This window comes from Papio anubis, chromosome 10 (assembly GCF_008728515.1).
Source record: "Papio anubis isolate 15944 chromosome 10, Panubis1.0, whole genome shotgun sequence".
NCBI classification, from domain to species: Eukaryota; Metazoa; Chordata; class Mammalia; order Primates; family Cercopithecidae; genus Papio; species Papio anubis.
The window spans coordinates 33,092,918-33,118,621 of NC_044985.1; the positions used below are offsets into that span (position 1 = coordinate 33,092,918).

The window sequence follows — 25,704 nt, forward strand, 5'->3', positions numbered from 1 at the left end:
GTAGCTATTTCCATACTAGTGAGATTATCTATTATTTTAAATATGATCGGAGTTGAAAATATTTTCTCCAAGTTGTTACTTGTTTCTAACTTTGCTTATGATTTTTTTGTTATATATACAGAAGTTGTCTAATATAGTTGAATTTATCAAACTTTAATTTTATACTTTCTGTGTTTTGAATCATAGTTAGAAAGACCTTTCCCCACTCCAAGGAAGTCACTTATATTTTCTTCTGGCACTAAAAAGAACACATTTTATCATGAACAATTTTAAACATATACAAATAGAGAAAATAGTATCATAGACCCCAGCTATCCATCATTCAGCCTCAACAATTAGGAATATTTTGCCAATCTTATTTTGTCTATTTTCTCACCTATTTTGAGAATGTTTAGAGCAAACTCCAGATATATTATTTTCTTCATAACTGCATCTATATATGTAATAACATGTAAGGATGGACTTTTTAGAATATACCCTCTAAACCGTTAAGATAACAATTCCTTAAAAACTTAATTAAATAATGTAAAATGACTTCATTAAATTATTCTGTGTTCAAATATTCTTTTTGGAAATGTTTATGGCTTTGTTTTTGTGTGTACAGTATGAGGTATATATCCAACCTTATTTTTTTCCTGGTCACTCAGTTGTCCCAACTCAACTTCTTTAAGTGTATATCCCTACTTTACTAGTTTATGTTTGTGACACAACAAATTCTTATATGTATTTGAGTCTATGTCTGGACCTTCTATTCTGTTTCATTTGTCTGTCTGATCATATGCTAGTCCTGTCTATACTGTTTTAATTATTGGCACATTATAGAGTTTCACTATTAGGACTAGTTATTCTCCAAACGAAATAGTAAATTACCTACTCCAACTCATACTATTTAAAAATTGAAGAAAATTATAATTTACAATGCAGCCTTTTCAGGTCAGGGAGAGGCCTGGTGATTTAGAAACCGGCAGTAGAGAAATGGGAGTCAAATGTGTGACAGTGAATGTGGTCCCTAATGAAAGTACTAGTAATAGCATCCTCCTATTATATAGTTATATATTAGTTATATCCTAATATACCATGAGAAAGTAAATAGTAATAACATAAAAGCCTGAAGCTTGGGGCAGGCGGGAGGAAGAAGAGGAGCCAGCAAAGGAAAAAGGATACGGTTTTGGTGGTTGAATTGGAAATCACCAATCCTGGTTCTTCTTCATCAAAGTGAGAAAGGTCTAGGATAGAGATGGCTGAAATATTTGCTTTATGCCATTCTCTGGGGAGCTGCTGAGAGACACGCTGCAGAGAAGCAAGGCCTGGGTAAAGTGTGTTAAGGAGGGCTGTGCTATCATCCTGCTCCGGGCAGATCACAGGTCTGGACAGGCAGCAACCCTGAACCTCAAGGCTGCCAGTGGGCTGGCTTGTGCCTCTGAAGACGTTAGAGTGAACCTCACTGTGTGCTTCCCAGGAAGACAGATGAAGATGTGTTTTTCTCAACCTTCTTTCTGGGAGACAGTATTAAATTTACCTAACGACATATTTTTATTGAGAATAAGCTAAGAGAAGTGGCTTTTTTTTTTTTTTTCTTGGATACCTTCTTTGATATTAGCAAAGAAGTGACTTCTAATACCAACTTATTGTAGGAAAGACATCTCAAGTGTTTAGCAGGGGCAAGTCTTTTTTTTTTTTTTTCCCCCAAAATGCTCATGTCTCCTGGACTCTGTCTATGTCTTCACCAAAACCCAGAGAATGTTCAGTCGGTCAAAGCATGGTGAAAGGTGGAGGAATGGCCTGGGATTGGTATATCATGATTTAATTCCCCTGCAGACACCCTTAATTACCCTTGGCACAGCTTGTAACCTCCTCATCCCCAATTTCCTTATACCCTGGAGATGATCACACCACTCTTACCTCACAGGGATGTGGAAAGGATTAATTAGTTTCGGATGGGAAAGTTCTTTAAAGATGAATCATGTGGTATAGGGAATGTGTTCATTTGAGGCCTCTCAGCCCTCAATTAGGAATAACTGCCCACTGTCCAAACACAGACACTAAAGGGTAAATGGAAATTGATCTGCCTTAGAGCCAGGGGAGTGGGGTTTGCAAACTGAAGAGAATGGTGAAGTCAACCTCAATCAAGCATTTATTCAATGATTATGTTCCAAGTGTCTATCCTGTACAAATTGTAATGGGCAATCTTTGGGGGACTTTGGGGGAGTGTTAAGTGGGGGAGTGATGAGCTGTGCTCACTGCTGGAGTGATTATTACCTACAGCAGAAGACAGTTGCCAGACTTGTGAGTCTGTGGACTAGAAGTCGTCTTTGCCGTCAGTGGATGTGAGCTGGGCATTGGGTACAGTGGGTTCCACATCCCATACACTGTGAATAATTAGGGTCATCGGTGCTTCCCCAGTCCTCTCACCTTCCAGATGGCCGCCTCACCAAGTACTTTGGCCAGTCTCTCTTAGGCAATTTTAGTGAGAAGAATCTCTGCATTAATAAAAAAAGGAATAAAAACGAGATGAATCCTTTTTCTTGGCCTCTTTCAGTTCTGTTGTTATATGCAACTCCTTTTAAAGGTACATCCAAGGTGTGCTTTTTTCAAAACACAAGCTAAAAGGGGCTATTTTAGGCATTATCAAAGAACACTTTCTCTAGGAGTTTTATGGTGTGGAAATCAGTGCAGAATACGAATGAGATCTCAGTGTGCGTTTCCAGCTTAACTTCTTTTTTAAACGTTTTTTTCTCTTTGAGGTGACCTTGAGTGAGGGTAGCAGGGAGTAGAAGAGGGTGAAGAGGAAATAAAATTGATTAAGAAAGGGGGTACGAGTAAATTTGGAAGGTGCAGGAAAGGGCTTTCCTGGACACATGAGGCTCCTGAGAACATTATCGCAGTGAAAAGGTCTGGGACTGTGGAAGATGAGAGGCCGCCAGAATAATAAGCAGACAGCAGTTCAAGAGTAGTTTCTTAATTTAAGTGAGAAGCCTTTTGTCAAGTAGGAATCTAGTGTTATTTCTTGAAATACTCGATCTTAGAAAGGAAACTGTAGGGCCAAGCATCATCACACAAATAGAGGATTCCAGTTTTCAGTGAATTTATTATATTCAAATAAACTTACATCTCTGTAGATATTGATAGGTATAATAATGCAGTAAAAGGGTACAGCCCAGAATATAGTATAGCCTCAGTGGGCTTCAATGCTATGTCCATACCAACATGTGCCCATCTTTCTGAGCCCTTTTATTAAAGTTTGAGAATCTTGCCCATCTCTCTCTGCTTATTTAATGATGTGCTTTAGTGATGGTAGAAGCAGAAAAAGCTAAATTTTTGAGAGGGTGGTGATATTTGTATGAAATTATAAAATATTCTTCAGCTAGATTTATCTTCTGGTATACTGCTCATTAATATTCTCGTTTTCTTACTAATGTCTTCCTTCTTACCCTGATTGGTTTGTAGCATAAATCTAGTTGTTGGTTTCCTATAACTTAATAGATCATAACAATTGCCCTTACACTTCATAGTAAAGAGGCTACCCTTTATTCATTGCAACATTGCCTGTAATACCTCTGCTAAAACAAGCCATAATGCTTTGGTCCAGAGTGGCTCTTTTCCTGGTGTTTCTAGCCAAGATTCAAGGCTCAGTCAGGGTCATGGCAGAAACCACCTGGTATAAACAACCTGGTGTTATTTAAGAGAGTTAATAAAGGGGCTGTTTACAATGATGTGGGCAAGATTTAGGGGTAGTAACAGATTCCAGAGTTAGCAACAGAGAAAATCATTTCCACTGTATTGTCTTATAGGCCTAGAAGACAGGAGAAAACAGTTGCCAGAATCCAGGAGATGGGAGCTGCAGAGTTGGCCCCCTGCTAGGATCTGTGGGACATGATGATAACCTGATGGGGAGGGAGTCAGGGGAATAAATGCCCAATCTCACTGTCTTTCCATCTTCCAATCTACCAGCACCTGCTATTGGCAAAACCAAACCAGCAGCCAGTGGAAGGGGAACCGTGTGAGCGTTCTTTAGCTCAGCTTCCCAGAGCACAGTGTAGGGTGGAGAGGGATAGAGGGTGTTTCTGGAGAAGCAAAGAGAGAAGCCAAGCAGAGTTCATTTCCCTTTCACCGACTGGGATAGCTTGGGAAGGTGGTGTGGTTGTAGTGTATGTCAGGCCCCACACAGTGTGTGTTGAATCACCGGCGAATGTACTAGGCCATTGTTGAACAGACCTTCAGTTGCTGAAAATGGAGTTCTCATAATCTCCACGTGGGTAACTGAAAAGAGTGTTGTTAAAAGAGTGTCACAAAACTTAAAAAGATTATTCGCTTAAATAAACAATCAAAATAGAAATGGCAATTATGATGGTAAAAACGTGAAAAGTCATTTTTTAAAAATTCGCAATATTTGCAAGTGTATGAGGTCTGTGTTCACTTAGAGACCTTCAGCCCGTCTCCATACATGGACTGGGCCTTCTCTGCCCAACCCATTGCTAAGCAAGGAAGGACAGTCTGTGTCCACAAGCAAACTCCAAGCTTTCTTCAGGCTAGAGAGTACCTCATGGGCTGGAGTAGGCATGGAAAGATTTTGTGAATGAAAAGTGTTTGAACTGGACCTTCAAAGCAGGGTGGGGAGTGTGACACACACTTGAGGCAATAAAACAATGATACGAGTGAAAGCACAGAGCCTGTTGCTTTTTAAAACAAATGCTATTACAACTGCTGCATGTTATTTATGAGTATAGGCAAATCATATAGATTTACTAGAAGGCTGATAAATGGAAGCACTCCAGTGAGGCCTAAATATTGCTCTCACATGTATGCTAGAGTAATTTTCTTAAAATTGGTCTTCAGAGGAATTTTACATTCTGCTGTCATATGTGCTCAGATAATCATAGAATTTGAGAGCTGAAAATATGTATATTGAATTTCAGTCTTAAATCTTGTCAGCTATCGTATGGCCTTAATAATATTGGCCTGTATGATCATCCATAGAGGAACAATAAATCTCTGCATTAAGCTTTCTAATTGATTTAATAATTTGACAAAAATGGAAATAGGTAGGGGCTTATTTTTTGTTCTCCTTTAATTTCCACAAAACTCTCTGTAATATAGGTATGTGATATCTCCATTTTACTGATAGGGAAACAGACTCAGAGCAATCCAGTGATCACCTAGAGGCAGTAGATCCTGGACAGAGCTAGAATTTGCCCCCAGGCCTGAGCGCCTCCAAAGGCCAGTTTCTCCCCATTATACTAGTCAGCATTTACACTTGACTTTACCCTTGTGGGACCATGAACCATATCATGAACCATTTAATCTAGTTTTTCATGTTGCAATTAAAACACTATTTAATGTACATAATTTTTCAGTTTCCTCTGGGAATATGAAATTATGCACATATATATCTTTATCTATGTACAGTTCCTTCTGCTCCAAGTGGTAATAGTGGCAATTTATGGAGCAAGTGACACGCTGTAAACTTTGTTATATATGCAGAATGCAGAAATTTTTTATTAGGATTGCTTTTATAAGCTTGTCAGCTTCCAGAGAGTTCTTTGAATAATCTGTTCTGGATTTTGTGACTATGCAAAAGTCAGCATGATATTCTTTTGCCGTAGCATGCAGTTTATTGTTCATTTTTAAATGCCCTCCTGTTTCAAAATGATAGATATCAATAAACATGTTCTTTACTTGGTTAATATATTTCTAGATGTAGATTCAAGAATGAAGTTGAGTGAGTGGGGGCTTTATAAACAATGGTCAGTGACATAAAACCCTGGGACGGAAGTAAAAAGACGGGACAGATGCCTAGTAACAATTCTGCATTGTGCAGCTCTCCCATTTAACCATGTGGGTGCTGAAGGCAGCTGAGATGATAGGGAATACTGTCCCTTAAACAGAGTTCTAGGGACAGTTTTGCAATCTGGCACATAGTTCGTGCTTAAGCAATGAATTCATTCAATAAAATATATATATGTATGTATGTGTGTATGCACATATACACCTATCCAAACACACATATACAGAGAAACTTCTCAAGTGAGAAACACATCTGTATGAAAACTTTATTTTTACAATCATTTTTCTATGTCAGCTGAGGCTAAATGAAGTCAAAAAGCGCTAGCCGTCACCTTACACACTGAGTGACGATGAATGCTAAATTTCCTCAACTGAGTGTCACGTATTAGACTGCATTTGTGGCATGATACACTCCTCTACTCAACCAGTGTCGAGTAATGGACCTTTAGTCAGCTGCTGGACATTTCAGCCTCGATTTCTCTTAGGAGAGCTTTGATTGGTTATTAAAAGAAATGAATTCAGTAAAGAGAGCAGCTCTCCTGCAGAACTTCTGTCCAGCTATATCTTTCTCTCAAGTATAAAGACACTCCTCTTCCATAGAAAAGAAAAACAAATCTTTCGTTTGTATACCTGATAGCAGAAGTAACTGTATAGAATTACCTTTCAATGTTATGTCCTTGGCTTTTTCAAAGAAATGGCCAGGCTGGGCACGGTGGCTCACGCCTGTAATCCCAGCACTCTGGGAGGCCGAGGCAGGCAGATCACAAGGTCAAGAGATCGAGACCATCGTGGCCAACATGGTGAAACCCCTTCTCTACTAAAAATACAAAAATTAGCTAAGCATGGTGGCATACCCCTGTAGACCCAGCTACTCAGGAGGCTGAGGCAGGAGAATCGCTTGAACCCAGGAGGTGGAGGTTGCAGTGAGCCGAGATCGCACCACTACACTCAAGCCTGACGACAGAGTGAGACTCCGTCTCAAGAAAAATAAATAAATAAATAAATAAATAAATGGCCAAATGACGAATGCATCTGGAGGTCCTCAAAACAAATTTCAGACATTATTCATATGTTGTTTGGTGCCCCCTATATTGTAATGGTATGACTCATTAATTAGAGAATTAAGTATCAGGAAGAGTTATCTTTTCTCAAATAATGAGAATCAGTGTGTCCCATGTCTCCCCTGGCTTCTAGGAAGTGCAGAGCAAAGGGAAACCCACAGCTGAGTGCTTTGTTCCTAGAAGGGATTAGGATCTTTACTATCCTCTCATCCCATATGGCTTTTATTCAGTATTGAAAGAGCTTTAATGCATACATGACTTGGCATAAGCCTCTCAAAAATCATTTATGGAAGCAAACAGGGTAAAAATTATTCCACCTGTGTGAAGGAGACTCTCAAATTTGATCAACGCATTCTTATTAGGTTCCTACCATTTGTCCAAATAGTTGCATAAAACATGACAAGCCAGTCTTGACTCTTTTTAAGGGAGTTTCTAATTCCTAAACATCTAAGTTTTTGTTTGTTTGTTTGTTTGTTTATTTATTTATTTTTTTCTTGAGACAGAGTCTCACTCTGTCACCCAGCCTAGAGTGCAGTGGCATGACCTCGGCTCACTGCAACCTCCACTTCCCAGGTTCAAGTGATTCTCCTGTCTCAGCCTCCTGAGTAGCTGGGATTATAGGCACGTGCCACCACGCCAAGCTAATTTTTGTGTTTTTTTAGTAAAGACGGGGTTTCACCATATTGGTCAGGCTGGTTTTGAACTCTTGACCTTGTGATTTGCCCACCTCGGCCTCCCAAAGTGCTGGGATTACAGGCATGAGCCACCATGCCTGACTGCTCTTAAATTTTATCTATGTGGACCTCTTACCATGTTGCCTTTCTAATGTCATGAAAGGCTTCTCCAAAAAGGTATAAAATCCTGTCTGTGACAGAAATGTAGCTGAAGAGCTGTTACCTTAGAAGAGTCTTTTAGCTTTTTCTTAAAATCTGAATCACATTTAAAAAGATGTCTTTAAAATTGATTAGACTGTTTCTCCACCCAAATCATACACTTATGGGCCATGGATTAATTCATGATTAGATTTAAAATTGATTTGCATAATGAATTAACATCGGTGCTGCTTTAGACATTCTCTTTGATCAGGTTGCATGTAGTAGAAAAAGCTCTGTTTTTGGCATTGCAAAATGTACACCTTTAAACTTAAAAAATGAGTTACTTGTTTCTCTGAGTTTATGATCCTGTGCTTGATTAGATTTTTTGTAAGTTTAGATTATTTAAAGCAGTACAGCAGGAATCTGAAATGTGATGGGACTGCTATATTACATTTATGACTGTATGGAATAACTAGAATTCTTCATTAATCTCTTTCCATAAAAAGTATAGAATATTAGAAGTGGAAGGGACCTTGGCAGTCATTCATTCCAACTTTCCCTTGGTTGCAATAGAGAGAATTTCTAAATCTTCTTAAGAAATCAGTGCACAGAACTCAATCCTATTGACCAGGTTTACTCCAGCCAGTATGCAGTGAAGCTGAACATTTATGCCACTTGATCTGATTTCTATTATGCTGCTAATAATGTCTAAAGCAAGGGTGAAGGAGGGAGAAATGGGGGAAGCAGGCGCCTAAGATTTCTTGAACCCCACCTAAGTGAAATGTATTTTACTTATGTAATTGTGCTCAATCCACACCACAACTTAGAAGTTTCCTGCGTGACTCTAAGACTCACTTTTCTTACTGGCAAATGGGCACAATATTTCTTAACTCTGTGGTCACCTGGTTGGTAAATGTAGAACCAGAATTTTCTTCTAGGTATTTCTGAACCTAAAGCTCATTGTTATTCCTCCTCTCAAAGATGATTGTATTAATTCTCGTCAGTCACATCTTACCAGTGGCTCATATTGACTTTTGGTCCCAATAATTTTTGAGCGCACAGGGACAGTGTGCTCAGTACGGTACCTGGTACAAATGCATGACTTTTAATTGCACTACTTTCAAGATTCAGACAAGCTATAATGATGGCTAAGCCTGAATCATGATTTTATTTTTCCCTATTGAATGTTGTTATCCAAGAGTAAAGTCTTGTGCTCGATAGAGAGCTAATATCGTCAGATTGAGATGATGGGGTTGATTGTAAGCTCAACTTCTCTCTCCTGTTCTGCTTCAGGCACATAGAATGCTAGATTAAATATATTAAAATTAAAATAATTCATATTTAAACTTGTGGGGGAAAACAACCCTCCATGTACCAGAAATAGAGAACCTATTGGCAAAGAGAAATTGAAGCTGTAGGAACTATGTTCCCAACGCCCAGGTAAGGTTAGGAACTGAAGCCTCAGTTCCCCTGCAAGGAAGGGAGTGAGCACCTGGTCTTGACTAAGCCCCACCAGTGTTCTTCCTAAATTTAATGGGAAACAGCATGTCTCCAGTTGCCAACCTGGCCTAACAGCCAGAAGCAAGTAGCACAACCCTTGTTGTAAATGGTAAACTTTTCTGGCTAATTTCCCTTTGGAAGAAGAGTCTTTTTGTCTTTTCCGCTCTTTCTGAGTAAAATTTCAGCTTTCAGTTTGAATTTCCACTTTGCCTTCTATTCTTTTTACAAGGGAAGCCAGGCCTGTTAAAGATTGTCATTAAAGTGTCTTACTGTGAGATAAGTGGTGCTTGCAGGAAGGTGTGAATGTGAGTGTTGATAGGCATGTTGGACTTAGTAGAGCTGTTCCCCTTACATTATCTATTTCATTTATTTTATTGGCAGCTGAAGTTGGCCTTGTGCTTGCTGACTCATTTTTAGCAATTGTGCAAGAAATGCCAGCATTTGCCACCTTTGTTTAGTCTCTTCTTTTTCAAATCACCTTTCATCATTTCTTTATCATCTTTGGACACCCTGCCAATTCTAAACAGCCCACCACTTTTGTCTTGCTTACTAACTCAGGCAGTCTTTATAGGTCATAGCTAATGAGGTTGGCTCTATTCCATAAAGTATTTGCTGAGTATCTAGCATGCACTGAGCATGGCCTGGGGAATATAACAAAAAAAGGTGGGTCATTTTCCTACCTCAAAAGAGTTTATGATGTCAAAGATGTGCTGCTTCCTGAAGACCCCATCAACTTTCTGTCTTTTCCCTGGAAGTGTAAAATGCCACATGTTGGATAGGATGATTATCCAGGCTCAAACTTGGGAAATAGTCATGCTTCTGGACCAAGTGCCAGGTAAGTCCTTGATTCTGGTCAGTAATAGGCCAAAGTCTCAGGTGGGGCTTCCTAAATTTACAAATCTGGCTACCTGCAATTCTCTGGAAGCCTGAGAGTCGCCCATCCCTGCTGTATCCCTATATATATGCCTTGCAGAAATCCCTTCCTTCTGGCGAGGAAGCACTCTGCATTCTGGAGCAAGTATTAATGTATCTTTCAAAGGGAGGACTCATAAAGCACAGGAAAGATCAGTACCATCGGTGAGGGATTTCTGACCAGGCCTACTATGTGGGAAAGATGGATGAAGGTAATAAGCTCTGTGTTGGGAAAAATATTTTGAGCTACCCTTGAGTTCACAAAGTGGACCAGATACCTAATATATATGTGGAACTTTCTCTCTTAGTGTCAAAATATGAACATATCTAAGTCACAGGAAGCCAAATTATTATAGCCATATTCTGAAACAGCAAGAAGTTGCTCTTAACCATTATGTGGGTCTCTACAATCAGGTATGTGGATTCCTTTGAGATACTCCACCCAGAGGGAAAACATGTCTAGACACATAGTTTTGCAAATAACCTGAAGACGCTCATAGGCCACCTCTCTTCGCGTATGAAGAAGTAACACTGCTCTATGTGATGGCTTTGGAGAAAATAACCTGAATGACTTAATCTAATCCATATGAAAGATTTCTCCGCCTCTGGAGCAAAATATAAGCTCTCTTGTGACCTTGTTCTGCCACAAAGGCTGCAATGAAAGCCTACTCAGCAAAGTCTCAGCAGATAATTTTTAGTTCAGAGTCTCTGTGAAATGATTCTAAATGTAAAACAACTGTCAGCTACTAGAGTTAGTCATTTACTTTTTCATTATCCTAATGTGTTTGAGTTGTGAAAAATAAAACAGTCATGTTAACACAAACCTACACACTGAAGAATAGATAGAGATAGATGTAAGTCCTCAGGAAGAAGCAGTAGATGGTAAGAGATTAGAAAACATGCTCTGGAAATAGAAGACATTTTTATTTAGTACTTTCCTCACTTGACAGGCAAAACTTTGGCAGTTTTGCAGAATTTTGATAGAATAAGTCTATGCTGTTTTAGTTAAAAATGGAAATGAAAATACATTTTGTCTATATGGAAGCAATTTTTTTTGGTATACTTCTCATTAGCTTTCAAGTTTAGCAGGCTAGGCTGTGCTATGTGGAAGTGTTTTGAGAGGATACTATGTTCTGAGAAGTGTGTTGGGATCATTACATATGTTGCCGCCAAACCACAGTTTCCTCACTTGTACAATGATAATGAAGCTAGGGTTCCTACGGTGCTATTTCGAAGGATAGAAAAACCAGAAAGAAGCCTAATCCTTGTGTTTGTTTTCAATCAGTTGTTTTTAAGTTGTCTGTCATTTATTCTTAGAGAGACTTTTGCAGTGTATCTGAATTCCATATTCCTCTATGTTCACTATCGTTTGTATCCCTTTGTTTCAGGAACTAGAGATAAGGCTAGGAATCTGGGACTAACTACTTGATAGAGAAAAAGCATTCTTTGCATTTTTCACGATTAGATGGTCTAAATTAAACAATTTTTTGATTTTGCTAGACTCAAAATTCTTGCCATGGCAAGTAAGCATCTGTGTGATCTGGCCCTGCCGACTCCCTGACTGTCCAGTCCCCTACTTCTTCATGTTCCAGCCACACTGGCTGCTTTTTTTGAGTTCCCCCCATGAGGCAAGCTTCCTCCCATCTTAGGACCTTCGTTACTTTTCCCTTGATTCTTTACTTGGCTGATTCTTTCCCATCATTTAATTTACCTGTTCGAATGTCACCTACTCAGAGAGACACACTGGGTCCATTGTCTGTGTAAAGTAGCACCTTCTCTTCACTATTGTCTCGCCTTATTGTGTTTCTTTCATGAAACTTATGACTATCTGAAATTATGTTTTGCCCACATGTATTGCCTGTCTTCTCCCTCTAAAATGCAATTTGCATTAGAGTCAAGACCTTGTTGGGGAGTCAGTGATAACAATAACTTGTTATTTATTAGGTATCAATAACAACATGTTGAATGAATGAGTGGGCTTTTGTCTCACACTGAGATTACATGAGGAAAACCAAACTTTTTACTTGTGATACCAAACTGGGGATTTGTTCATAATAGTAAGTGCTTACTTAGTAAAAATTAGTAAAATTCCACGCACGTAACTAAGTACTTTACAGGCATTAATTTAATTCCCACAACCCTATGAAGTGGGTATTATTACTCCCATTTTATAAATGCAAAATTTTTGGTACAGGGAAGTTAAGGAGCTTGCACCAAATAGCAGTTTTGATTGCAGGTATTTGAGCCAATGCTCTTTACTGTTGAGTAGAAAGTGCTCAATAAATAGAGCTTTAACCATGCACTCAGCACATGTGCTCAGCTCAATGACTCAGTGCATGCGAACTATGTGCTTCGCTTCCTATGCACTGGGTCGTTCAGTCCTCGGTTCAAAACTATGAGGTAAGTACTATCCTATGCTTGTTCTAGAGATGAAGAAGCCAAGTCTTGGAAATTCAGCAACTTGTCCAAGGTCCCATAGTTGCTTAGTGGTGAAAAAGAGATTTGAATATAGACAACACGACGCTGAAACCTATATCTTAGGCCTTCTCTCCATATTATAAGAACACTTGAGGATTGCTACTGGAACAGTCATTCTGAGACTGTGAAAAAGGGATTAATTAGTTTCCCCCACTCAAAGGGTCTCCACTGGTATAAAGAAGGGTACAATAATGACTATGGAATAGACCAATCCAGAGAAATAAATAGGAGAAGCAGAATCTGTATCGGTACAACCACTTGACTGTAAGGGATAATATTTTTTGCTAACTGTCCATTTCTTCAGAAAGAGCATAAGAATAGAATTTAGAAATCCAATAACTGAAAGGCCAATCTTGGTTTCTAAAATGAACCAGGAAAGATTTATATATATTTTTATATATCACTAGGTATGATTATGTACATGAGCTATAATGCAGGTAGAAAGTCTCGCTATTGTTTTTTGAAACATACTCACACAAGTTGTTGTTGTTGTTGTTTTATAATTCTGAGTACTTTCTTAGCAACTCAGTTCTATTAGTGGCAAACACCATCAATAAGGATGATAGGATGTTGTGGCTACATATTGTCTAATAACGTAGTTCCATCCCCATAGGCAGGCCTTATTAGCGACACATGCAAAATCAGTATACCCACAATAAGAGAGAGAAGAAAATTCATAGAATCTATACATTATTGCTCTGGCTTCAAACAAAATGTGCATGTGAAGGATTATGCTTGTATATGCAGAGATCGAACTTTTTCCTTTGAAAAATTCCCTAAACCCATTGAAACCGGTTGATTCAGCAAAAAGGAGTTCAGCCAATATTATTGAACTCTAGTATTCCAGTATTTTCACAGAACTTTTATGATGAGTTCTTTTATGTACACAATCCTATATGTGATCCCTTCTGAACCTACATTTGATGCTCACATTTACCTACATATGTGGGCAGTGTAGGTATTATTAAGCCACTTCACAGATGAGGAAATTAAGGTTAATAGAGTTTAAAGAGCTTGCCCAAGGTCAGGCAGCTAATAAATAGCAGAGCCAGCACCTGAACCAAAGTCTTTGGGTTCCCAGTTAACATACTTTTTCTGCTGCCCACACCTCCCCCTTGTCAAAGGAAACCTGTCAGTGGTGACATTATAAATGTTCTTGCTACCAGGTCTGCCTCTGGGGCAGCAGAGCCAGGGGGCTTAAGATGTCATAGCTTTTACTCAGTGCTATGTACATGTCTGTCATTTTGTTGGGATTTTCCCCTGCCTACTTAAAGTCTGTAAACACGGTGAGTAGTATTTGTGGACCAGGACTAACATTATATGGTTGTCAGTTTTTCAGACAACTTTTATTCTGTTTCCTCTAGAACCTCCTGGCAGCTTCTTGTGCCCAGGGTGACAGAAACAGGAGGGGCTGGCAGTTCACAGCGACTCTTGTCTCTCTTCTTACTATCAGTGTGCTCTGAGATCTAGCAGAGATTTTATTTCTCAGACTCCTTGTCCTTTCCCCTGCCGTCCTTCTCACTGCTCCCACTTTTATTGTTTCTTCCAGGTTTTGAAAGAGTTGCAAAATTTATCAAATGTAAATGTTGAAGGAATAGAACTGACAGATAGGTGGTCCAGTGACTTTGGCTCAACATGCCTCAGAACCACGGTTGATTTAAGAAATCTGGTGATTCAGCACAGAGGAAACTAGCTAGCCGCAGGCACTGAGGGAATGGGGTGCAGCCGGGCCAGCTCTGCCTGCTTGTCCTTTCTGAACTCAAAAGGCCATCGTGTGTGCTGCTAAAGCCTACCTGGCTAGTGCAGAGGCCTGACCAGTAGAAGGAGGTCATTACTCACCTTTCATCTGATCAAAAACAATGCAATTTACTCACAGGTCCTGGCCCTACAGAACAGGTTAGATGGTTGGATATATTTGAATAATGGAGCTTTCCAAACAGAAGCAAAACAAACACCCACTGATGTGTAAAATATAAAGAAACTGAACCAGTGTGTCTTTTCACCGTAGATAGAAGAGTTTGGACCGCCCAGCACACAAGGTCAGCATGCTGCTCCTCTGTCACGCTCTCGCTATAGCTGTTGTCCAGATCGTTATCTTCTCAGAAAGCTGGGCATTTGCCAAGAACATCAACTTCTATAATGTGAGGCCTCCTCTCGACCGTAAGTAGTGGTGGTTGCCATCCTAGTTCGTGGCTGTGGGTCAGAGTGTTCATATGAAGCCCCCTTTTCCATTTATTGTAACTTCGTCTTTCTCAGAACATTTGGTTTATCCCTAGAATAAAACAGAAAGTCTCCATTACTTCTATGGGTAAGCGTATGGTAAGTGAAAGTTTCTCCATTTCTTAAAATGGTCTGGCTTCCTGCTGAAGTTTTAATAGCATTCTTATTTTAAAAAACACTTTTGGGGCCAGGCGCAGTGGCTGACGCCTGTAATCCCAGCACTTTGGGAGGCCAAGGCAGGTGGGTCACGAGGTCAGGAGATCAAGACCATCCTGGCTAACACGGTGAAACCCCATCTCTACTAAAAAATACAAAAAATTAGCCGGGTGTGGTGGCGGGCGCCTGTAGTCCCAGCTACATGGGAGGCTGAGGCAGGAGAATGGCGTGAACCCGGGAGGCGGAGCTTGCAGTGAGCCGAGATCGCGCCACTGCACTCCAGCCTGGGCAACAGAACGAGACTCCATCTCAAAAAAAAAAGAACTCACACACACACACACTTCTGAAACACCATTCCTAATCATGGCCTAGTAGAGGAAATTCATTGTTCTTTGTGTCTTCCCTGGAGAAGGAAATTGGCTGTTGAATGTTTCTGCATAAATGATCTATTAATTTTTTCAAATGGCCATTAAGGATTTTGAAAACAGATTTATTTGTTTGAAATTTGGAAGGAAATATCACCTGGATTTTCATTACTACCACGCATAATCACCATTAGCAAAGGTTACATAAGACTCAACTTTCCCACTAATAGTTTAAAAATAGGCAAATATTAGTGTATATCATCTACAGGACATATATGTTAATACATGTTACATACATATGTATAGATACGTATTTGTATACATATGTCATTAACCCTCCTTTCTTTTTAGACAAGTAAAACTTCTTTGATGTACTTTATTAAAGAGTGATTCTTATAAATAAAAAATTATTTGGTATACATGTGAGTGCCTGTAGTTCCCACGCCTGGAAGAGTATCAGAATCATTATGAAAGGATTTTTAACTGCATATCCCTAATCACTTCTCCAGAGATTTAATAGTCAAAGGGGTGAGATGCAGAATGTATTTATTTCTTTTTTTCCCTGCTTTTCTTTTTTAAGAAGCTCTCCTGATACTGTTGATACATGGTCAGGTGTGAGAACCCCCTCTTCTTATACTACTCCTAAATGAGATCTATATCATTACTGTTCTTTACTTTGTGTTTTATTATTTGGAATGGTTATCTCTGTGTGTGTGCATATATACACATGTATACTACACATGTACATATACATACATATACTACACATATACACCTTGAACTACCATTATACATTCCTAAATTGGTAATAATTATATACTGATAACTGAAAGACATGGCGCAGACATCATTTTCATAGACCCTAACTTCTTTACAAATTTTGAAATTTTTAAGCTTAGTACAATTTTATGATGAGAAAAAAATAATTTTAAAAAAGAAAAAGTAATACATGTTCATTATAGAAAATTCCAGAGACAGAAAACATATAGAAGAAAATAAAATTTATTTGTAACCTCAAGATTCAAAGGAGTTTTTCTTTTGGAATATTTTCCTTCCAGTGTTTTTTCTATGTATGTGTATTTACATATGTGATATACTGAGATGGTACAAATTTAGTTTTACACAGTTTTTCCTGTCTTTATACATATTTTGAATATTTCCCAATGTCTTTGAAGATAGTTTAATGTCTTCTACATTAACAAAAAAAATCATAAGGCTGGTCTGTAGCTTATTTCACTATTCCCCCACACTTTATATCAGAAAGAAAAATAAATCACAAGCAACCTAAATGTTAAATAATTCTTCACTGATTATCTTTTTAAATGCACTTTCTCTTCAGTTGGCTAATGACCTTAGAATAGATTTCCTGGAATTGGAATCACTAAATCAAAAAGGTTGTGCCAATTTATACTTTAACCATTTAGCTACCAGCATTGAATATTAGTATTTTTTAACTGTACTGATTTAATTGGTGAAAATGGATGTCATTATTTATTTATTTACCTAATACACTTTCAAACATAGGCAAAACCGAAATAGATCCTCAGTATTTAACTTCTTGTCCTCCAAACTTTAGCTTTTGATATTTTGTTCTTGTTTTATGCTACCATACATATCCTCCCCTTTATCTGAAATTCCCACTGCTTTCTGATTTTCACCCCAACTTCTAGTTATATTACTAGGATGGTTACTGTCTTACTAATAGAACAAAGAGGATGAAACAGTGTCATTGTCTTACAAAAATGGGAGAATTGAAAGTTGTACACAGGGTCCTATACCTTGTCTATACAGAAATGTCAAATTATTTTAGTTTTTTCTTCTTGGTCACTAAAGTTACAAGATACTAGAAGGCAAAAAAAAAAAAGAAAAAGGCGTAAAGACAAGTTGCTCTCAGTTCAGACTGCCAGCAACTCAGAAATCCTTCTTTCCATAACAAACTAGTCTAATGATAAGGGCTTAAGAATTACTATCATCCTCATATTAAATGTTATATTCCTGGCCAAGGTCTAATGTTGTGATAATTGGCATATTATCAGATGAGATTACTTGTTTGAGGTTAAATGTAGCTGTATTGGAAGTGCATATGGACAGAAACCAGCATGATCTGATGTGCTAGAGACTACAAGGTATTTGCTTGCAACCCCCCATTTAATCATTATACTTCTGCAAGTCATGAGCATCTTCATTATTAATATAAATATTATTATAGCTTAGAATTTTAAAAATCACACAACTAATCTGTGGGAAGAACAGAATTCAAACTCAGGTTAATCTGACTCCAGTTCTTTTCAGGGATGACACATGTGTTCCAATATCTTTCCCACCCTCATTCACCCCCTCAGCCCCTACTTATTCCCAAATTATAAATGATAATAGAACAATACTATGCATCTTTCAAAGTAGCTGTGGGACCACTTTCATTACTCTATAGTGGCAATTCTTAGAAGACATTTAAACAAAAGGGAATAAAGAAAAGTCCCCAAAAGCCTGATGGGTAAATCTAGCTCTCTAGAAACAGAAATTTTAAGGATGAAAGCTTGTAAGTTTTGTTTCATCTGTTAAAGTTGCTAATTTTGTGCCATATTTGATGTTTGAAATTTTTGTCTTTTGTAACTTACTGTTTCACTTTGCTTTTTTCTTTAAAGCTACACCATTTCCAAATAGCTTCAAGTGCTTTACTTGTGAAAATGCAGGGGATAATTATAACTGCAATAGATGGGCAGAAGACAAATGGTGTCCACAAAGTAAGTGTGCTGAGTTTGGAAGACTTCTGTGATCTCATTTCTTTTGAATCTCTCCTGATTTGATGATGTTCTTTAGGAATCAGATGTATTTTTTTCTGAGACTATCCGAACATCACACCATATTGAGAGTTCTTGGAAACTGGTGTCAAAGCCTCAAATTGAAGTTGAGTACCTTAAGAAAGAATTTCTTAAATGTTATTTACCAGGGAGAACACATAGACCACAATATTGATTAAGTCATTCTCAGAATTTCAGAAATACCTGATTATACGTCTAGAAAAGTCAAACTTACCATCTCAAAACAAAGGATGATTTCTGTACTCTTTAGATACATTGATATTTGGGAAACTCATTCATTCATTTAACAAACTTTCAAGTATCTTTTTAGTTTGTTTAGTTTACTGATATATCCCAGTGCCTAATCCAGTGCCTGGCCCATGTTTTCTCAGTAAATATTCGCTGACAGAATGAATGAAAGTCTCTGATTAGATAGTCAGGGAAATCTTCTCTGAGAACTGTACCTTAGAACTAAGACCTGAGTGACCACAGCAAGCTGCCATGTGGAGATCTGTAGGAAGAACATACCGGGAAGAGGGAATCGCAAATGCAGAGTTCTCAAAGTTGATAGTTGGCCTCTTCAATGAACAGGAAGGAGACTGGCTGCAGAGGCTTAGTGGGAGATGGAGGAAGGATCTGAGAGGGAAGCAAGGGCCAGGACATGCAAGAGCTTCTTTTTTCTGATGGTTTGGATTTTATTGTAAAGGTGATAAGAAGGCGGTAGGGAGTTTTAAGCTAGGGAGTACACAGCAGTTGTGTTCCAAAATATTGCTCTGGCTGCTGTGTGGAGAATGGAGGGTTGGGGACAAGAGTAGAAGGGAACACCAAATGACGACTCTTGTCTTCAGACAGAAGATGAGAATTTGGACTAGGTTGGTAGGAGCAGAGGAGGTGGGGAGGTGAATGATTGAATACATATGAACTTGGAAGTAAAGCAGACAGAATGTGCTGATGGATGAATTGAGATGTTAAAACCCTACTTATGAGGAGATTGGGTTGTTCAGATTTTAGAATGTACTGTGTTTTAGGTTTTTCAGATATAAAAGGCCAAGAAAAACAAACTCCTATGGAATTGGAGATAACTAGTTTTGGTCTCCTGTTACCAGGAATCTTTTGGAAATTCCAATACCACATTATTTATAGCAGTGGCATAGCCTTATCTCTTCCAGTTAAAACCAATGTGTGGAGTCAATAAATACTACACACTGGAGACCTCTACTATGCCTGAGAATCTTATGCCATAAATTAGCACAAATGGCTGTGACATCCATATGGACAGTGTTTTTTCTTATTTATTTTCAAGAATAATTAATTACCAAAATATGTTTTTCTTGGGGTTCTTTTACATTTCTGTCAAGGGACCGTCCTTAAGTTGTGTGTGTGCTTATGAGTGTATGTGCATGCGTTATTGTATATATTTGGGGATTTATTTCTACATTTTCAGCAGAAATTTATCTTTACTTCAAAGTTTTCAAGGTTTGTTGATGCTTCTCTTTACTACTTTGTTTCAGAGAGTATCATCCTTTAACAATTTGCTTTAAGTTGCCTTGAAAACTGGGCAGCAAGGGTTAGAACAGTAGTAAACTGCGGCACTAATGTCCAGCCTATTAGGCCTTATCTTCATGGATCATGCTATTGTTTTGAATTGTACCAAAACACTGTTCTACTAGGTCTGTGCATAATGCTCCAATTTGTCATTAGTTAACCAAAGCCATTTTAGCATGCAGGCAAAGATTATGTGTGGCTGTTTCTGGGTTTTAGGATTTCTTCTCTGTTGAAACATGGCTGAACCAAAGGAGAAGCTGCAGCTTTCCATCACCAAGAAAACATCAGAGATGGGAAGGGTGGAAGAGAGTCAGCTCTGCTGCATCCACCTGAGAGGCTGACTCTTAATGGGCTCAATACGGAATGGCCCTGCATTCCAGCATGGCACGACAGGACCATTCTTGACTATAGGCCAGGCAGGTCCCAAAGACACTAACCACCTGGAATTCTAATTGAGGGTGTAACTTCTTACTTTTCACTCTGTCATTTCAGGGAGTGATAGTCAACCATTTCTGGGGGCAAATAGGCCTACAGCTATTGTTCTTTGTCATCTCAGGTTTCCTTTTCACTTTACAGCTTCACTTCTGTGGTCTGTCGGGGTTGTTAAAAGAAGTTCTCTGTGTAACAGGATATGACAAGAATGACATTTCTTGTTTTATTTACCCTGGCTTTTATGCTGACTTTTTAGGGCTGCCTTAGCATATGTGCCATTCTGTATGAACACATGCAGCTACCAGTTTTCGATTCTTCTTTGTTTGGAATAGAAATTGAAATGTCTTCTCCAGAACTTTTAGCGGCTCCCTTTCCTTTTGAATCTGGAAGTCAGCTACTCTTGTAGGGCACTCTACATTATATCACTGTATTAGTCTGTTCTTGCATTGCTATCAAGAAACACCTGAGACTGGGTCATTTATAAAGAAAAGAGCTTTAATTGGCTTACGGTTCCATAGGCTGTACAGGAAGCCTGATGCTGGCATCTTCTTGGCTTCTGGGGAGGGCTCAGGAAACTTACAATCATGGCAGAAAGCAAAGGGGGAATGAGGCATCTCACATGGTGGTTGTAGGAGCAAGAAAGAGAGCGGGGAGCTGCTACACAGTTTTAGACAAACATCTCATGAGAACTCACTATCACAAGAACAGCACTAAGGGGATGGCGCTAAAACATTCATGAAGGATCCGCCCCCATGATTTAATCACCTCCCCTCTCCAACACTGGGGCTCACAGTTTGATATGAAGTTTGGATGGGGACACAGATTCAAACCATATCAATTGCCACGTGGTTTAATATTAAGTATACTGAGGAGTAGAATAATGTTCTGGTTAAGAGTGCAAGCCCTAGAAAACCTCCTGGGTTAGAATCCTACTCTTCACCATTTTCTTTCTATGTGACCATAAGCAAGAAATTGTCCTCAATTTACTGTAAAATGAGGCTGTTAATGTGACTTACCTTAAGGCTTATGGTAAGGATTGAATGCTTGAACACAAGTTAGAGGAGTACCTGGCTGATGGTGCACACTCAATATGGGCTTGCTACTGTTTGTATTATGTAAAGCTTACCACCACTCTATCAAAGCACCAAGACACTTATTATCTATCATCATTTTCCTAAAACCAAAAAAAAAAAATGAGCTCAGAAGATCTAACATGACTTGCTCACCTATGACAGAGGCAGTTCCATAAGTCCAATCTTCTCAACTTTAGTCCAATTTTTTCCCATTCTATGGCATTGCTGTTGTAGTCTCTGATCAATAAACTAAGAAGCATTTCATTGGCCTCCGGTATAAAAGAGACACAGAACCAAAGAATAATGTCCTAGGATATTGAATGAAACTTCTCGAAAGAACCCTAAGTAATAAAATGTGAGTGGCATAAAACCTTAAGGATAATTCTGGGTAGAAATGAGGTACTGTAGCTATACTAAGCAGGAGGTGGTGGGTGGGAAACAGGGAAAGTAAGAGTTAATTAAAGAGGAGGAGAGAAATGGAAATACATTGATGAGAAAAGTCTAACATATTGGTAGGATTAAAACCAGAATAGAAATTATTAGGTTGGTACAAAATTAATTGCAGTGTTTGCAATTAACAGATGAGTGAAAAAGGTGATCGTGATGTATAATTCAAAGCACCTGCTTTTCACCCCAGCTCACCACATGGCCTATTAATATATAAGAGAAAAACGATGAATAATGAAACAAGTGTTCTGCCCCATTGCATTTTACCTTCACAATTTTCATTTTATTTTAGATTTCGAGAACGTGCTTCAGAGGGAGAGAAAAAGAGAGGGCCAGAGACATAAATATTTTCATATCAAATGAGCAGACCCATGGTTTGATAAAATAAATGCTTTCAGTTTTTCCTCAGCTCTAACCAAAACCACAGGATGAGTGCCCGTTTACATTCATTTTCAAAACACGCACGTGCTTCAGAAGCTGGTGTCTTGAAAATATCCCCTAGAAACTTCAGAGTTCACTGCTATGAAATGTCTTGCCTAGAAACCCCAGGACTGGCCTGAATTTGAGTCCTTTCTGCATTAATTGTTGAGCGATCTCTTTTGTAATGTGGATAATGAAATTACCTTGTTTCTCGGTTTTGTTTTTTGTTTCCTCTTGCCTAGACACACAGTACTGTTTGACAGTTCATCACTTTACCAGCCATGGAAGAAGCACATCCATCACTAAAAAGTGCGCCTCCAGAAGTGAATGTCATTTTGTCGGTTGCCACCACAGCCGAGATTCTGAACATACGGTAAGGATTGTGTGTGTGTGTTATTGTCTAAACTTTCATGCTAGTAACGTAAGTCGTAGATCAAAGGAGAGGCAGGAAGGATAGTAAAATGTTGACCATGTTTGCATTTTGAGGAAAGACTCCATACAAAGATAAAATACAGACCAAAGAACAGTTGGACTTTCTGTCCTTCAAAAAGAAATAATGTTACTATAAACAAGTGGCATTCCCCAGACTCCAGAGCTAGACCCTAGACCTCAGACTGTGGGTGAATGATGTAAGGCCAACTCTGGTGACCTGAGAGCAAACTATCCACAAGAAAATGGCAAAGCCTGCTCTGCTCTGTTGATGGCCAGGAGTCCCCAAGAACACTGCAAAGGGACACTGGAAGGTGACAAGAGGACTATGGTGACAGTTTTTATGAAGGAAACCTTGTCTTATCCGCTGCTTCTGCTTAGATGAGGAAGGGAGTCTGAAGGATTAGCCTCAGTTTAATATGATGAACTGTAGGTACCTTTTAGATCAATTGATCACTGTAACGTTCTCATTCTATCATTCTAAATGAGCATTTCACTCCTTTATATGCCTGGAATTCTGAAATGCTTAAGAAAGAATTACTTGAAAGTATGTTCATTTCATGAGGTTTTAGAATTTGATTTACCCTGTAAGTACAGAAAATGATTCTTAAATCAGTGGCTTTTAGCTCTAGCTACACAAGAATCACCTGGGTAGCTTTTACACGCTCTGCTTGTTGTTGAGGGATGTGGGCCGGCAGGCTTTCCACACCAGTTGAAATGGAACCTCAGAGTAGGGTCCTGGGTGTCAGGATCTTTTTAAAAAGTTCCCCAAGGTGATTCTGATGTGCAGCCAGGGTTGAGAACCACTGATATGGATGCCTAAAATTGATGCCTTTATCATACCTAGTCATCCTGGAAGCCTCTATGAATGGCTGGGTTTATCAGGTTGAGGCATTGTACCTGGCAAGGTTTGGTATTACCTGAAAACATCCCCTGAAAACACCTGTTAGGGACAAGCCTTTTTTTTTTTTTTTTTTCTTACACCACTCAGCAACCATAATTAGCAAACCATTGTTGCTGTAATGATAAGAATCAGGTGTTAGCATAGACAATACAGAGTCATTATTATCCCCTAACAAGTAGCACTAGGAAAGAAAATCAATGACTAATCCCAAAGGTTCCTAGCTTTCATTTTTGTCTGAGTGTTTTCCCTTACAAACCTTTAGAAGATTTGTGGATTCAATCAAGCACTCTTATTCAGTTTCTCTTCCTCTTTGCCTTGCTAACGCTTGGGTTGGGTTTGATGCAGATAAATCACAGTTAGGATAAAAGACTTTCAGCATGGTTTTTCCCTTCCATTCCATTGGCATTCGTGGGGGAAGGGTACCCAAGAGCCTAGATGATACAAAATTGGATAACCAACTCCAATTATCTGTCTTCAGATAGAGCTGAAGAAGCCTTTCTTTTATCTTTCTTTCTTTTTCTTTCTTTTGCCTCTTCCCTCTTCTTCCTATTATTCACTGTCCTTTCTTCTCCTTTTTGTAACAGGAGTGTAGGTCTTGCTGTGAAGGAATGATCTGCAATGTAGAATTACCCACCAATCACACTAATGCAGTGTTTGCTGTAATGCACGCTCAGAGAACATCTGGCAGCAGTGCCCCCACACCCTACCTACCAGTGCTCGCCTGGGTCTTTGTGCTTCCATTACTGTGATGCCACCATTCCTAGGAGAGGCAGAGACCAGCCTCTAAAGCACAAGCCAAAAACTGTGTGAACGGCGAACTTTGGAGTGAAGATCAATCTTGCACTTGGTGAAGAGTGCACATTGGACCCCAAGGCGAAAGCCAGTGGTTTGCTTTGATAAAATGTTCCCACATGAGGCCACAGGACTGAGGATGGGAATTTGGCAGGGCCTGAGAAGATGGTCTGACTTCCAGGCTTCCTGGTCAAAGAGAGCTACGTTTGGTCAGTTCTGCAGAGTGGATCCTGGCAACTAGTCCCACCTGACTAGGCCTTTAGCTGAAAGAATTTCTTGACCTCCTTGACTGCCTCAGAGGCTGCCAGGTCAAACCTTCTTGTTTATGTGATTAGCTCTGTGAAATCTAACCCTTCCCCTCACGAGAAAGCAGTTTTCCCCACCAACAGACTAGTGAATGAGCAAGGCAACTGCCACAAAGAAAACTTCCAGTTGAACTAATATGAAATCTATTTGCTAATTGTGGGGGGAAATAAAGCTTTTAAATTATACAGTGTAAATGCATGCTTGTGTGTTTCTTGACTGATGTGGAGACCTCTGGTGAAACAGTTACTAGGACCATAAAATAGGTCACTGACATTTGTGTCCATGCACCGTTGGTGATATGTGTTAAACTATAAAATTCTATGCTAAAGCTACTTAGCTTTTATCTTTTGGGGGAGAGATGCATTTTAGGATGCTAATACAAACTCAGTGACCTGAGAATATCTGGGAAACCTCCCTGATAAAGGAAGATGACACCTTGTCATATGATGCACCCTCAGCAGTAGTAGCTTCAAAAGTTCTAGTCAGAGAAAATGGCAAGGGGGATCCCTTTTCCTCCTTCAGTCATATTCTTTATGCATGCCATGTCTACCAAGAGAACTTCTGTAAATACATGCTAAAATATTTGGTCCCATTCTCTTCTCTTTCCACTTATAATGCAATCTCTGAATTTCAAATGAGCATCTTCTTCCTGTTTCTAGAATTCTGATTTCCTGCCTTCAGTCACACTTTGGGATGACCTTTAAACACTCTGTCCTTGTATTTCTAGTGATGAGTTAATGGAATGGGTTTTTTCCCCTAATTAAATATCCATCATTAGAATGCTGGGTGCCCCGTAGACTCTATTAATGATGCTATCCTTGCCACATGGGCTCACCTATGACATGAGTTGGCAAATTATGGCCCACAGGCCAAATACATTCTACCACCCATTTTTGTGAATAAGTCTTTATTAAAACACAGCCATGGCCACTTGTTTATGTATTGTGTGTGTCTCCTGTTGTGCTATAATGGCAGGGTTGCCGAGATGCAGCAGAGACTGTATAGTCTGCAAAGGCTAAAAGCTTTACTATCTTGCCCTTTTCAGGAAAAATTTGCTGACCCCTAATCTATGGGATGTCAAGACTGCTTAAGGAGAAAGAAGCTTTCTTTGCAGGGACCATGGTGCTAATGGTGGTTACTCAGCCTGAGCAATCGTTGGCCAAATCACTTCCCTTGTTTTCTCTGTCTTCTGAGTCAGTGAATTTGTCTTCTGTTTTGATTGTTTCATGTATTTGATTCCATCTTAGTAGTTACGTACTAATGT

At 39.1% G+C, this 25,704-nt stretch overlaps 1 protein-coding gene across 8 annotated transcripts in view; it reads left to right on the forward strand.

Annotated features, from left to right (window-relative positions):
• The window catches only part of LYPD6B (LY6/PLAUR domain containing 6B), a 181,577-nt gene extending 156,943 nt beyond the window's left edge, over window positions 1–24,634 (forward strand). For all 8 annotated transcript variants that reach the window (XM_031651224.1, XM_017946528.3, XM_031651223.1 and 5 more), the window contains 4 exons: window positions 14,559–14,710; window positions 17,937–18,035; window positions 22,252–22,382; window positions 23,927–24,634. In XM_031651224.1, coding sequence (XP_031507084.1) covers window positions 14,596–14,710; window positions 17,937–18,035; window positions 22,252–22,382; window positions 23,927–24,091 — 510 coding nt within the window. In that variant the 5' untranslated portion in view covers window positions 14,559–14,595 and the 3' untranslated portion in view covers window positions 24,092–24,634. The remainder of the gene's footprint in view (window positions 1–14,558; window positions 14,711–17,936; window positions 18,036–22,251; window positions 22,383–23,926) is intronic.
• The last annotated feature ends 1,070 nt before the right edge of the window (window positions 24,635–25,704 follow it).